Below are 12,672 nucleotides of genomic sequence, written 5' to 3'. Positions count from 1 at the left end.
TGTTATGTTTGGACATGTCATGTTTGGACATGTCGATGTTCGATGAACATATTATGGTTGATGTGATATATATGTCTCATATTGTGTTTGTGATGTCAAATATGTGTCATGTATATTGTCTGTGATTTGTTTGTGAACACAGAAAAAAACAAAAATAAAAAAATTATATATATAGCCTTTGCCTGGTGTTTTATTGGAAAACACCAGGCAAATCTGGGAACATTTTCCAGTTCGGTTCCCAGCTTTGCCGGGTGTTTGCAGTAAAACACCAGGCAAATCTTTTTAAAATTTTTCTTTACAAATTTATTTGTCGGGTGCCAACCTCAGAAGACACCCGGCAAAGAATGCTGTCGAAAAAATGAATATATATATATTTGCCGGGTGTCTCCAGCCTGGCACCCGGCAAAAATACCAGCTAACGGAGGCACCGTGACGGTAACTTTTTTTTGCCTGGTGCCGACAAAAACACCAGGCAAAATATTTGCCTAGTGCGCGATAAAAAACACCCGGCAAATATTTCTTTGCCTGGTCTTTTTTTGCCGGGTGTTGTTTGTCGGGTGTTGCACCAGGCAAATTAGTTGCCGGGTGTTTTTTGACCTTTGCCTGGTGTTTTAGGCACCAGGCAAATTGCCCGAATCCTGTAGTGTTTAGGCTAATAGGAGGTGTTTTTGCCCTCTTTTGAGCCTCTTGGGTCCTAAATGACACAAGTTTACAAGTTTAAGTTTTGCTACTTTTTGCCCATACCGTTTAGATTCATTTTGCCAAAAGATAGGATAAAGCAACAAAATTTTTGACAAAAAAAGGAATTAAACGCCCCCTTAAATTAATTTAGTCATATCAGCATGAAGTTGCTCTGTCATATCAAGTCATCTAAAAAGATTTAACCAATTTTGCTCAAGTCCTTATGTATAACGTATGTTTTTTTTAAAATTTTAGGTTCCACATGGGTCTTCCATATATATCTACTGCTAAAGAGCACAAAGTTGCATGTGCTTATAATAATGAGCCATTTTTTAGCGAGTTCCAGTCAATTTCAATAAAATTTTAAAGTATGAATGTGCAGTTTTAGTTCCATGGTCCAGCTTTAATATGAAATATATATAGGACGTATATATCTAATATAGTAATAGAAGCTAATAGCCCAGCTTACATAAATATCATACTTTTGCTGACATAGTGCATTAGTACAAAAAAAATTTATTGTACGTTTGTTGTCAGTAATTTTGCTGATGATATGTTTCCACCGTTAGGAAATGCCTAAATTACGTTAGAGACATCATTGACCTTATTCTAAGAACATTCTAAAATGGAAGTGAAAAGTTGAAAGTTTTGTAAGTGTTTCAAAAAGGACAAGTATGCATGTTTGAACGGCTTTCTAAAGTTCAAAGCAAGAAAGGCCTTAATCAAGGCAACCTTGTGTTTGTTGAATAAATAAAATAAAATGGCGAGCCTTGATCCACTTGTGAAGAGTCCTAGATTAATTGGCGAACCGTATGACTCGGTTCTGACAGGATAAGTGCGTGCGTTCATAATGCAAGACTCTATCACAGAGTTAAAGACAATTAATTACATATTATTTATGGTATTTTGCTATGTGACAGCATATTTATTGAAGAAGGAGGTAGAAAAAATAAGACTGCAAGTCTTATTTAGATTCTAAGTCCACATTATTCGAGGTAATAAATAACTTTAATTCTATGATAGAGTCTACATTGTGAGTGCCCTAAAGGCTTTTTCCCAGGGACAGAAGTTGATATATTGTGCTATATATAGTTTTGTTTAAAATCTAATTTGCTATAAGATGTTAGCATTAGTAAGCTCCACAATATAGGGAATACATTTATCAGAATCAAGTTCATATAACAAGCTAATTGCAAGATGAGAATAAAACAATTTGTGACTGGGTATTTTAATTGTCCCATCGCTGATTTCATCCATATATATACACCACTGCTGGAGAAAAATCTGCAAAACTAAAATAAAATAAAACTAATACACTAGTTATATCTTTCCTTTCGATTATCTTTAGATATATAGTTGCTCAAATGAGTAGGTCAGAATCATGGTTTTGGTTTACAGTATCGTTCATAAATGTTAAAGTTCTAGTGGATCGATTTCCGGAGAATTTAATATGCCTCCGTGTAGATTGCAGAAGATCGAAATCCCAGTCCAAATGTTATATATAGTGCCAAACGGCCGACATATGGCTACGTAGTGCTGTTGGCAATAACCCATGATCTAGTGTTCATGGACGACAGCTCAGTCAGGCATGCAAGCACTAGGGTAAAAAATCGCACAGATCTCAAAGCTGCTTATTCTTATTAATTATTTTCTTAATTTTTTCCACCTGGGCCTCGCATGGGTCTGGCATGTCTAAGCCCAGTCTGTGCCCAGCCAAATGCAATCCTACCTCATCTAGCAAGGCCCAATTGTGAGTGGAATTGAAATATTCTTCTAATTGTGTATTTTATCCATTGTTTATGTAAACTATTGTTACCTTCACCTATTATAGATTGGTTAGGTACTTAGTCAGTGGCCCTAGGACTGAAGTTTCACCAAATCTGCCCCTGGACTTCAAACATTTGTCCAGATCCTAGGCTTACAACCCTGCAGTTATAGGCTCATACATATCCAGCAGTGATTCTCCGGCAGGAATTCTTTATTCTGTAGTGGTGAGCCAAAGTGTCATATATATCAACAATCCAATTACATTATTCACGTCAATATAGTTACAAACCATAAACAATTTGTCAACAGCCAATGTTTGTTGGAGGTTGAACAAGAGGTTGTACTGTTAACGTTACAATACATTGATGACAGCCAACTGACGACTGCATCATATCATCTTTGGCTAAAGTACAAAAGAAAAAATATTCCTTAGACTTTAACTGACATGCATTTAATCATGGGTTTCATTGCCTCACCTACTTTAATAGTGACTAAGAAAAGGACCCGGTAGATCAATACCATCACAAGCAATATTGCAAGATCCACCCACTTAGAGTAACCCATCTCCACTTGTAAGTTGGTCCTCAGTATGTAGTCACCAGTAATGGTGAATCCCCTTCCTAAATCATCAAACACTAAACCCAGAAACTCGTTCTTATAAAGTCCTTGTGTAGCATATTTGTGGTAGGAGATATAGTATGTTGGATACTTCCACAAGGGTTTCGGGAGGTCATTTGGAAGCCTGAAGAAACCAGCATTGAGCATTAGCAGCCCTTGCATTCCAGAACCAGTTATTATGCCCAGCAGAAAGTCAGGGACAATGGCAGCTACAATCATCATCAATCCCTCAACCAGCATTGTGCAAGCCCATAGCACTGCCGCAAAGTAGAGGAAGTGATCAAAGCCCCTTTGAAGCCCAGTCAAGTAATAGCATATTGCACCTGGTATTATGGAGATGATTCCTAGGTATGGTGCTGATGAGAGTGTGTTAGAAATGACAAATGCAGTAGCACCATAATGTCCATTCAGCTGCTCTTTTCTGAACACCTGCATTTGGAAAAAAAAAAAAAGGAATGAAAGACAAATATACAACATACAATACATCCAAGAAAGAGCAAAGGCATTTCTTTTGGTATTAACATTTGTACCTTCATGTCCTCGACAAACGATGGAAATCCCCCAATTGCCATCATTGTTAATAGAGTTGATGTAAACATTAACATAGACCCTCTTGCCTGAAATCCTCAAGGAGTGTGATGGCATCAAATACTTTCCAAATGTTCTAATATTCATATAATGGTTTAAGTTTAATTACTTACTTGGATTGATGCAAAACTATAGCCAACATTGAAGAAAATTGTGCCAATGCTCACGCAAATGGCTATATAAATACCAAACCGCAACCAATAGTAGCCCATGTCTCGATGCATGTTAATTACTGATCTTTTGGTTAACACTACGCATTTGGTCAAGAAACTAGCTTGCCTTTTCTTAGTGAAAGGTGCACCCTACACAATAAAATGAAAAAGTGGTTTAAGAATTAATATCGGTAATATGGTCATTCTAGCTTGCTAAATTAAACATATAGATCAAGGCTTACCTGCTTCATCATGAATGCTTCATTTGTAATTGCCAAACTTTTCTGAGATATTAAAGAATCTACTAAAGTTTGTATGACTTCAGTCGCACATGGTAACAGAAGGGTGGACCCTTCCTCAAGTTCCTATTCAAATGTATTTTCTTGTAAGCATAGGAAAATATGCAAACAAAGAACAAGGCATGGCCATAATTGCAGCAGATAATTTAATGTAAATACCTCAAAATCTTTATTTATCATCATTAAGAAGTGATCTGAAGGGTTCCTTCTCATAGGACAGGCGTAGCCATTAGCATCAAAGAACTGCAGAATCCATACATTTCATATGTAAAATGTACTTCAATATAATGGGCAACTGCCTTTGTTCATGGAGTAAAAATAGCATTCATATGCACACAAGACACGTGACGCGTGTGAAATGTATGAAGATGGACACATTTATGAAGTTTGTGTAAACAATATATGAATTCCATGCTCATGGTTTTAAATGTACCTACAGTTTTTACATTTAAGAAGTTTTTAACAATTATTTGTACTTGTAAGAAGATGGAAAAAACTGTTAATTAGAAAATTATTTCGAGGATATCTCCGAGGTTAGCAAGCTAAGGTACACAGTACTCACAAATTGTCATTGTACGGTCAATCAAGAATCGACACATGATAATTGTACAAGAATAAACCTACTGTGTAGACAACTTAAAAATTCTGTATTATTTCAGCACATTCTTTTGCTCTATAGTGTCTTGCATTTGGTGCGCTTGTCTCTGTTTAATAAAATGAGTGAGAAACGTCGCTACCTCCTTTTAGCTAGCTAGTTGTTTGACACATTCTCTTCTCTGGAAGTTATAAAATACTCCTAAATAACTAGTAAGTGCGCGTAACATAGATAGTTGTAAGTTCTCACTCACGGTTTAGATAAATCCATATACAACTTTGTTCTTTTGTCCAAAAAAGGAAAAGGAGATGCCATTAATACTCATGAACCATATTAGGTATAATCATCATATGGATAGATACTCATGAACCATCTGTCTTTTTAAAGAGTAACCTTGAGATGTATGGCTAATTAATACTGAAAGTAATTTGAAGTAGCCAACAACTAACTAACAGCTGAAAATTCTTCAAATTAATCTCTCTATCATACAGCAACTTAGAATTATATTTGGTCAAACATTTTGGTTTGTCACACGGATAGTTATTACACTAATGTGGATATATATACTCACATCAATTGAGCTGCCTTCTTTTGCCAAAAAAAAGAAAAACAAAGACATGTTAAAACTGGATTACTGTTATCCAGTTCTGAAAATTTAAACTGTACCTAGTGCCCTTTGATTCAATTTGTTTTGTATTATTTTCTTGTAAGATGATGACACAAAAAACATATTGATATTTTAAACGAAGTTACAATTGCTTTTATTCATTATAGTTTAACAACATTGGATTATATTGGAAGGTGACTTCATTACGTTATTATAACAAAATTTTACTACAAATATGTGTTGAAATTAGGTTCAAATGAACTAATAATAGGTAGTTATAGTAAATGTCTATCCATTCCTGAAAACATGTGCCTTTCTGGAGGCACTCGGCAAAAAATTTTTTATAAAAAATTATTTATTTTGCTGAGTCCCTTGTTGGAGGCACTCGGCATGCAAAGACTTTTTCAAAAAAAGAAAAAAACTTTCTTTGCCAAGTGCCCGAGGCACTCGGCAAAGACACCGTTAACGGCGGAACCGCCATGACGGGGCCTTTTCTTTGCCGAGTGCCGCGGCGGCACTCGACAGAGTCTTTGCCGAGTACCCAACAAAAGGCACTCGGCAAAGAGAACTTTGCCGATATTTTTTTTTTGCCGAGTGCAATTAGGCCTTTGCCGAGTGCCTAGGGCACTAGGCAAAGACCTAGTCTCCAGTAGGGAAAAAACATATTAGGTATAATCATCATATAGATAGATACTCATGAACCATCTGTCTTTTTCAAGAGTAACCTTGAGATGTATGGCTAATTAATACTGAAAGCAATTTGAAGTAGCCAACAACTAACTAAAAGTAACAGCTGAAAATTCTTCAAATTAATATCTCTACTATCATACAACAACTCAGAATTATATATTTGGTCAAACATTTCGGTTTGTCACACGGATAGTTATTACACTAATGTGCATGTACTCAGATCAATTGAGCTGCCTTCTTTTGCAAAAAAAACAAAAACAAAACTTGTTAAAACTGGATTACTGTTACCCAGTTCTGAAATTTTTTAACTGTATCTAGTGCCCTTTGATTCAATTAATTTTGTGTTATTTATGTTGTAAGATGATGATATTTTGAAGTTACAATTGCTGTTATATTCATTATAGTTTAACAACATTGGATTATATTTGGAAGGTGAATTCATTACGTTAGTATAACAAAATCTACTACAAATATGTGTTGAAATTAGGTTCGAATGAACTAATAATAGGTAGTTATAGTAAATGTCTATCCATTCCTGAAAACATGTGCTCTGGAGAATAAGGCATATGTTCCATATGCATGCTTTTCAATTAAGAACGTCACTGTAACCTGGATTGCATCCGATGCTGGCCCAAAATACACCATCCTCCCATACGCCATGAGGCAGAGTCCATGGAAGAGCTGGAACACCTCGCTGCTGGGCTGGTGCATGGCGGCCACCACCGTGACCCTCTCGTCCCGCGCGAGCCCGGCGATGCGGCTCATGACGTGGAACGACGCCGCGCTGTCCAGCCCGCTGGTGGGCTCGTCGAGGAACGCCAGCGCCGGCGACGCCAGCAGCTCGACGCAGATGCTCACGCGCCGGCGCTGCCCGCCGCTGATCCCCTTGCACACGCGGCCGCCGATGCGGTGCCCGGCAACCGCGGCGAGCCCCATCTGCCTGATGGCACGGTCGGCGCGCTCCCGCTTCTCGGCTGCCGGCACCGAGTCCGGCAGCTGCAGCTGCGCCGAGTAGTGGACGGCTTCAGTCACCGTCAGCGTCGCCATCAGCAGTGTCTCTTGGGTCACGTAGGCCTTCAATATAATGCAAGGGAATTAATTGGGTGGGTTCTTTGTATGTATACACAGCTTGTTTTTATCGTTTCTTTTGAAACATACTATTAAAGACAGTAGAGCTTACAGATGTTCCAAAAGCAAGTTTCTCTCGTCGGCCATTGATCAAGATGTTCCCCGTCTTTTTCTTGTCAGAACCAAGTCGTCCTACACTCAAATATAACATTCTTTTTATTAATGATGGTCATAGCCTCATAAACGCTTGGATAGAGATTCTTTATGTATGTGTGTGATGGAACTTATTCCAAGTGTCTAGAAGACATCCAAATGTTAGACTCAAATAATCGAGCCGGCACATTTTTGGTATGGTATGGTTTGGTTTTGGAGAAATTCAAATATGGCACATACATTATTGTCGGTGCATGATGTACCTGTTGTTGGTCGTATGGCATAATGATCTAGTCTTAGAGTTAATAGTCATTAGAGTGCTAGGCTTACCTTTATTTTTTGTTTAGGCTATGTGCTTTTATGCAGAGGCTAAAAGTGGATTCATGATTATTGTATCAACTTGATGTAATAATTGTAAATTAATAAAAGCTTTTCTTTATAAAATATGGCATAACAATGCAAACATTCTCATCTATTTTGATGTTCTCAAGGGAAAAATAATATGTCATTGTTACTACATTTATTGTCAAAAAGAACTTATGAAGAGCATGAGAAACTTAAAAAGTTGACGCTAGCGACCTTTCCAATGAAACGGACAACCATGCCGAATTCATGGTGGCCAAATAAAACTTGTGGACGGAGAGCATTACAAATTAAGAAAGTTCACACTACCCATCCACCTTTGCAATGAACCAATGATGACATGCATGCCGAATTCATATAGCCAAATAAAACTTGTGGAACCGACGACATACCGTATTCATAGCTGGATATTAACTCTTTTATCTTACTATGTATGTTAAAACTAGTTTGTATGAATCAAGAGGTGGAAACTCCATTATACACGTACAACTAGGTTCACTTACACATATGCTAGATTCAATTTCAATGAGGAAATTCAATCCTAGCTAGATTCCTAAATAAAGTCTTTGTCGGAGTAGGTGAAATGATAAAAAATATGCACTCAATTATCTTGCTGCTCTTGCTCATTTTTATCTTCGGTACAAAAGCTAATCTACAACAGGCCACAGACAAGATGGACTATGCTGACCCTGTTGAGACGAAGACGGCATCTGGGCAGGTTAATATTTTTGAGTTTCGAGGGTCTCTAGTCACTAACGTGGGCCACTCTCGGCCTAGAGGAGAGGCTAAGGTCCAGTTTGTATATCATATGGTCTAAAGTTTAGTTGGTTAAAATTAAGAACTAAATTTTAGACCACTTGTTCACTTTGGTTAATTGGGTGGGTTCTTTGTGTATATATTTGTTGAACTTATTTATTGTTTCTTAATTTTGAAACATAGATATAACTTACAGATGTTCCGAAAGCAAGTTTCTCTCTTCGGCCATTGATCAAAAGACGTTGCATGTCTTTTTCTTGTCAGGCCCAAGCAGTCGTCCTACGCTTGATATAATATTTTTTCATATCATCCACGCTTATTAGAGTCTTTATTTATGTGTGTGAAGGAACTTGCAAGTGTGTGGAAGACATCCATGTTCCACTGAAGCTCTCGGCAAAGACAACGTCAACATTGACGTTTCTCGACAGCGCAGTGGGTTTTGCCGATGGCGTTTCTGGCCTTTGGCAAGTCTTTGCCGAGAGCCTGCCACGTGGCTCTCGGCAAAGATTAGAAGCCTTTGCCGAAGGCTTTTAGGCTTTTGTCGAGGGCTCTCGGCTCTCGGCAAAGAAGGCAGATCAAGTAGTGTTCGTTGTTGTTCAGGCAATAGGTAATTTTGTCATTGCTTAACTACTATAAGAAAAAAAATATGAATTATGTCTTGTGAGTTGTCCTTTTAATTTAACTAATTAGTTGTATCAAAATATTGTACTAAAAGTTCAGGCACCGAAATATAACAACTCCTTTTTTTTAATTTCTTACTTCAGTCATATATGTGTGTTTGTGTGTGTGTGTTTGTGTACACATTATTGTCATGATGAACCTGTTGTTACGGTCATATGGCAGAAAGATGCAAACATTAATTCTCTTCTATTCTGATATTGTTGAGAGCAAAACAATATGTTGTTACTACATTCACTCCAAATTTAATGGCCGAAATTTACTTTTGCCGCCCTTCGAAAAATTTAATGGCCGAAAGAAACTTGTGGACACCCTGACAGATTTAGAAAGTTGATTCTAGCGATCTTTGCAATAATGGAACCGACGAAAGGCCGAATTCATAGCCAAATAAACTTGTGGAGAGCATGAGAAATTTAAAAAGTTGAGGCTAGCCCCTGCCTTTGCAATGGAACCGAGGACATACCGACTCTTGCCAAATATTGACTTTTTTTATATTATTATTATTATTATTATTATTATCTATAAATAGGTAAAACTAGTTTGTGTGATGAGTCAATCAAGGTAGAAACTCCATTATTTACGTACAACTAGGTTAACTTATATATGGTAACTTCAATTTTAGTGAGGGCATGCAGTCCTAGATAGATTTCATAGTAAGTTTTTGTTGGAGTACGTAGGTGAAAAGATAAAAACTATTTACTCTTTTATTCTGCTGCTCTTGCTCATTTTATCTTCGGTATATATAAAAGCTAATCTACAAGCAGAGGCCACACGCGAAGAGGGACTATGCTACGGCAACCGTGCAGGTTAAATTTTTTTGTGGGTTTGCGGGGGTCTCCAGACTGGGCCTAGAGGAGAGGCTAATTGAAGAAGGCAACCTTGCTGCTGTGGTGAGGTTCCTACTTACTGGTGGTGTTGGCAACAAGTGTCTGGTGGCATGCGTGAGGTTCCCAGGCCACTGGGGCCTTGTCTACACTCAAAATCTAAATTTTTCTTAAGATTATTCTCTGTCACATCAAAACTTATGATACATACATAGAGCATTAAATATAAAAAAATAACTAATTGCATAATTTATCTGTAATTTACGATACGAATCTTTTAATTCTAGTTAGTCCATAGTTGGACAATAATTGTCAAATACAATTGAAAGTGCTACAATATCCAAATCTAAAAACTTTCTGGATCTAAACGAGGCCTGGGAAGGGAGGAGGCTATAATGCTAAAAACATCTTATCACTGTTGATTTTAAACATATCTTCAATGTCGGTTTATAAAACTAATAGCAGTGGACAAACAACAATGATGCCAAATGTTATCACTGTTAGTTTAGCGAACCTACAATAATACCCCCCCAAAAAAAGATGCATGCTTCTAAAATTTGTATTGAATATAAAGGTTGTTAGCTACAAAGTTTTTCATCTCTTTGAACTTTACGGTTTCCATATAAAGTTTGTTGATCCAATTTCATATGAAAAAGTTATGCATTTTTTTCATACAAACCAAGCAATATATAGCTACTAACGGGTAGTGATAAGTAGGTTTTGATTATGTTGGTTCATGGCTACATAATCAGCATTGATACCTATCACACCGTTGGTTATCTTATCACTACTGGTTGTAGCCACGAACCAGCATTATTAGTGTTGGCAGTGATGTGTTTAGATTTTAGCGTGTAGTGTTACTCCGAGAACGTATCTTGTCCATTCCTCCTTTTTCCAGTTTTATTACATTATAAACGTCGCTACTTTGGATTCAACAAGAAAACATCAATCCAGAGTCGGTTGCAGTGAAAATGTTGCATAAAGACATAACCATACACAAAGTTAGCTTAAACACATTATAAGGTGAAATAACAATAAGATTCTCAAGTTATATATATATATTATTACCAGCTAGGGCATCAAGTAGGGTTGTCTTGCCGCAACCCGAAGGCCCCATCAGAGCCAACACTTCACCGGGACGTGCATACCCGCTGATCTTGTCGATAATCACCGCGGCTTTCGCCTTCCCACTAGAGGCTGTCACCGAAAGATCCTCCCATGTCAGGAACACCTCATGGCTAGCCTCCTCTGGTAGACTGGAGCCTCTGGCTCCAACACAGTCCAATGGATGAGAGCCGAGTCGGTGATCATCCACGGCATTGTTGGCGGGATCACCCGCTGGCGACGGCGGTGGTGTAGAGCGCCTCCATGGCGAATAGACGGAGCCGATGAACGAGTGGCACAATGCCCACCAGCTGCTGCTACATGAGGAAGGCATGGCTGTTTGGCCGGTGCTGGACACCCTGAGTGGTCTGGTTGGGCTTGGTGTCGGTGCCCATCTCGGCAGTGGGGAGGCTGCCATGGTTCAACGATTATCTATAGTTCACTATAGCTATGACTATAGTCTATAGGTATATCTTTGTGTGCATATGCACTTCTGTTTGAAAACTTTGGTGATATGCTGTGTTGTGGCATATGAGGGCTCTAGCTGTCTAATTTATAGCGAGTTGCACAAGAGGATGCTGGCTAAGCCGGGAACGACAAACGAAGAGCACCCACGTAGTACTTTATTTGAAATCGACGTCAACAAGAAAGGAATAGCTTGCTTTTGCTGTATTTAATTTCCTGAAAGAGAAAAAAAATGTGTCCAAGTTGAAGTGTATTGCATGCTGACTTGATAAGAAGGAATCAAATAGGGAACCGTAGCTGCTAACAAACCTGTTGCGCTATGATGCCTCCGTGGAGGCACCAAAGCCGTTAATTAGTAATAATTACTGAAAACTGTACAGATTATTGCGGTAATGGAGTATATGTGAAAGAACATTTCTATTATGAAACGACATAGTAGTGTATACGAAATCACAGTCTACTAATTGATGATACTGTTTGCAATAAATTTTGTCATGTGGCTTGTTATTGTGATTAACAACATTGAAGATTAGTAGTAGTGGAGCTGAGCAGATGAATGTTTCCTACTATTTATGTTCCGCCATCAATGCGCATCTACATATAGTTGAGAAAAACAACCTAAGCCATCAACTTCATTCCGTGGACACAGTGGTACCGCTAAAAAATCACTGGCTTACGGTCCTACAGGTATACCGTATACCTCATTTCCTTGACTCTCATTTATCTATAAAAATAGCTCCAGCTCTTCCATCTCCTCGCAAGAAGCCATTTTTAGATGCCCATTTAGCAAAGCTCCTTACAAAGATCCGCTAGAAGCTAGAGCCGGACGTACTCCTGCCAAAGAATCTAACACATAATGTAGAGCACTGTTTATGAAAGCAAAATGAGCATCTCCAAAGGCTTTGGCAAATTGAGTTGGCATGGCATTTGGACTTGGCAAAGAATAAAAATAGAAGGTCTCCACGCGCGCACGCTTTCTTCGCGCATGACTTTGCTCGCACGATCGGGTTTGCAAAGTCATCCACAGCTTGACATTTTTGCCAAGTTTGCTGCCTCATTTACTGTAATACCCGATTTTAAGGACAAAACCAGATATGCACCATATGTGAGTTTTAGAGGTCAAATCTCACATATAGCTACAAATAAGGGGTAATATCAAAACACAATGCATAAATATATAACGTACTTAGTATAAAAGAGATAACCTTTGATAACAAACAGCGGATAGACAACTCCAAACTTCGGGTATTAACTTCTCTCTACA

General features: G+C 38.2%; 1 protein-coding gene across 1 annotated transcript; it reads right to left on the bottom strand.

Moving 5' to 3' along the window:
- LOC8057299 (ABC transporter G family member 11) lies at positions 2,656–11,537 on the bottom strand. The gene is made up of 8 exons (XM_021454458.1): positions 10,908–11,537; positions 7,178–7,257; positions 6,607–7,071; positions 4,265–4,348; positions 4,049–4,171; positions 3,768–3,956; positions 3,597–3,683; positions 2,656–3,495 (listed from the first exon to the last, which is right to left on the bottom strand). The coding sequence occupies exons 1-8, from the start codon at positions 11,359–11,361 to the stop codon at positions 2,878–2,880; spliced, it is 2,100 nt and encodes a 699-aa protein (XP_021310133.1). The 5' UTR covers positions 11,362–11,537; the 3' UTR covers positions 2,656–2,877.

The sequence above is a fragment of the Sorghum bicolor genome, chromosome 2 (genome assembly GCF_000003195.3).
Source record: "Sorghum bicolor cultivar BTx623 chromosome 2, Sorghum_bicolor_NCBIv3, whole genome shotgun sequence".
Classification (NCBI taxonomy): Eukaryota; Viridiplantae; Streptophyta; class Magnoliopsida; order Poales; family Poaceae; genus Sorghum; species Sorghum bicolor.
This window is presented reverse-complemented; position numbering and strand designations above follow the sequence as displayed.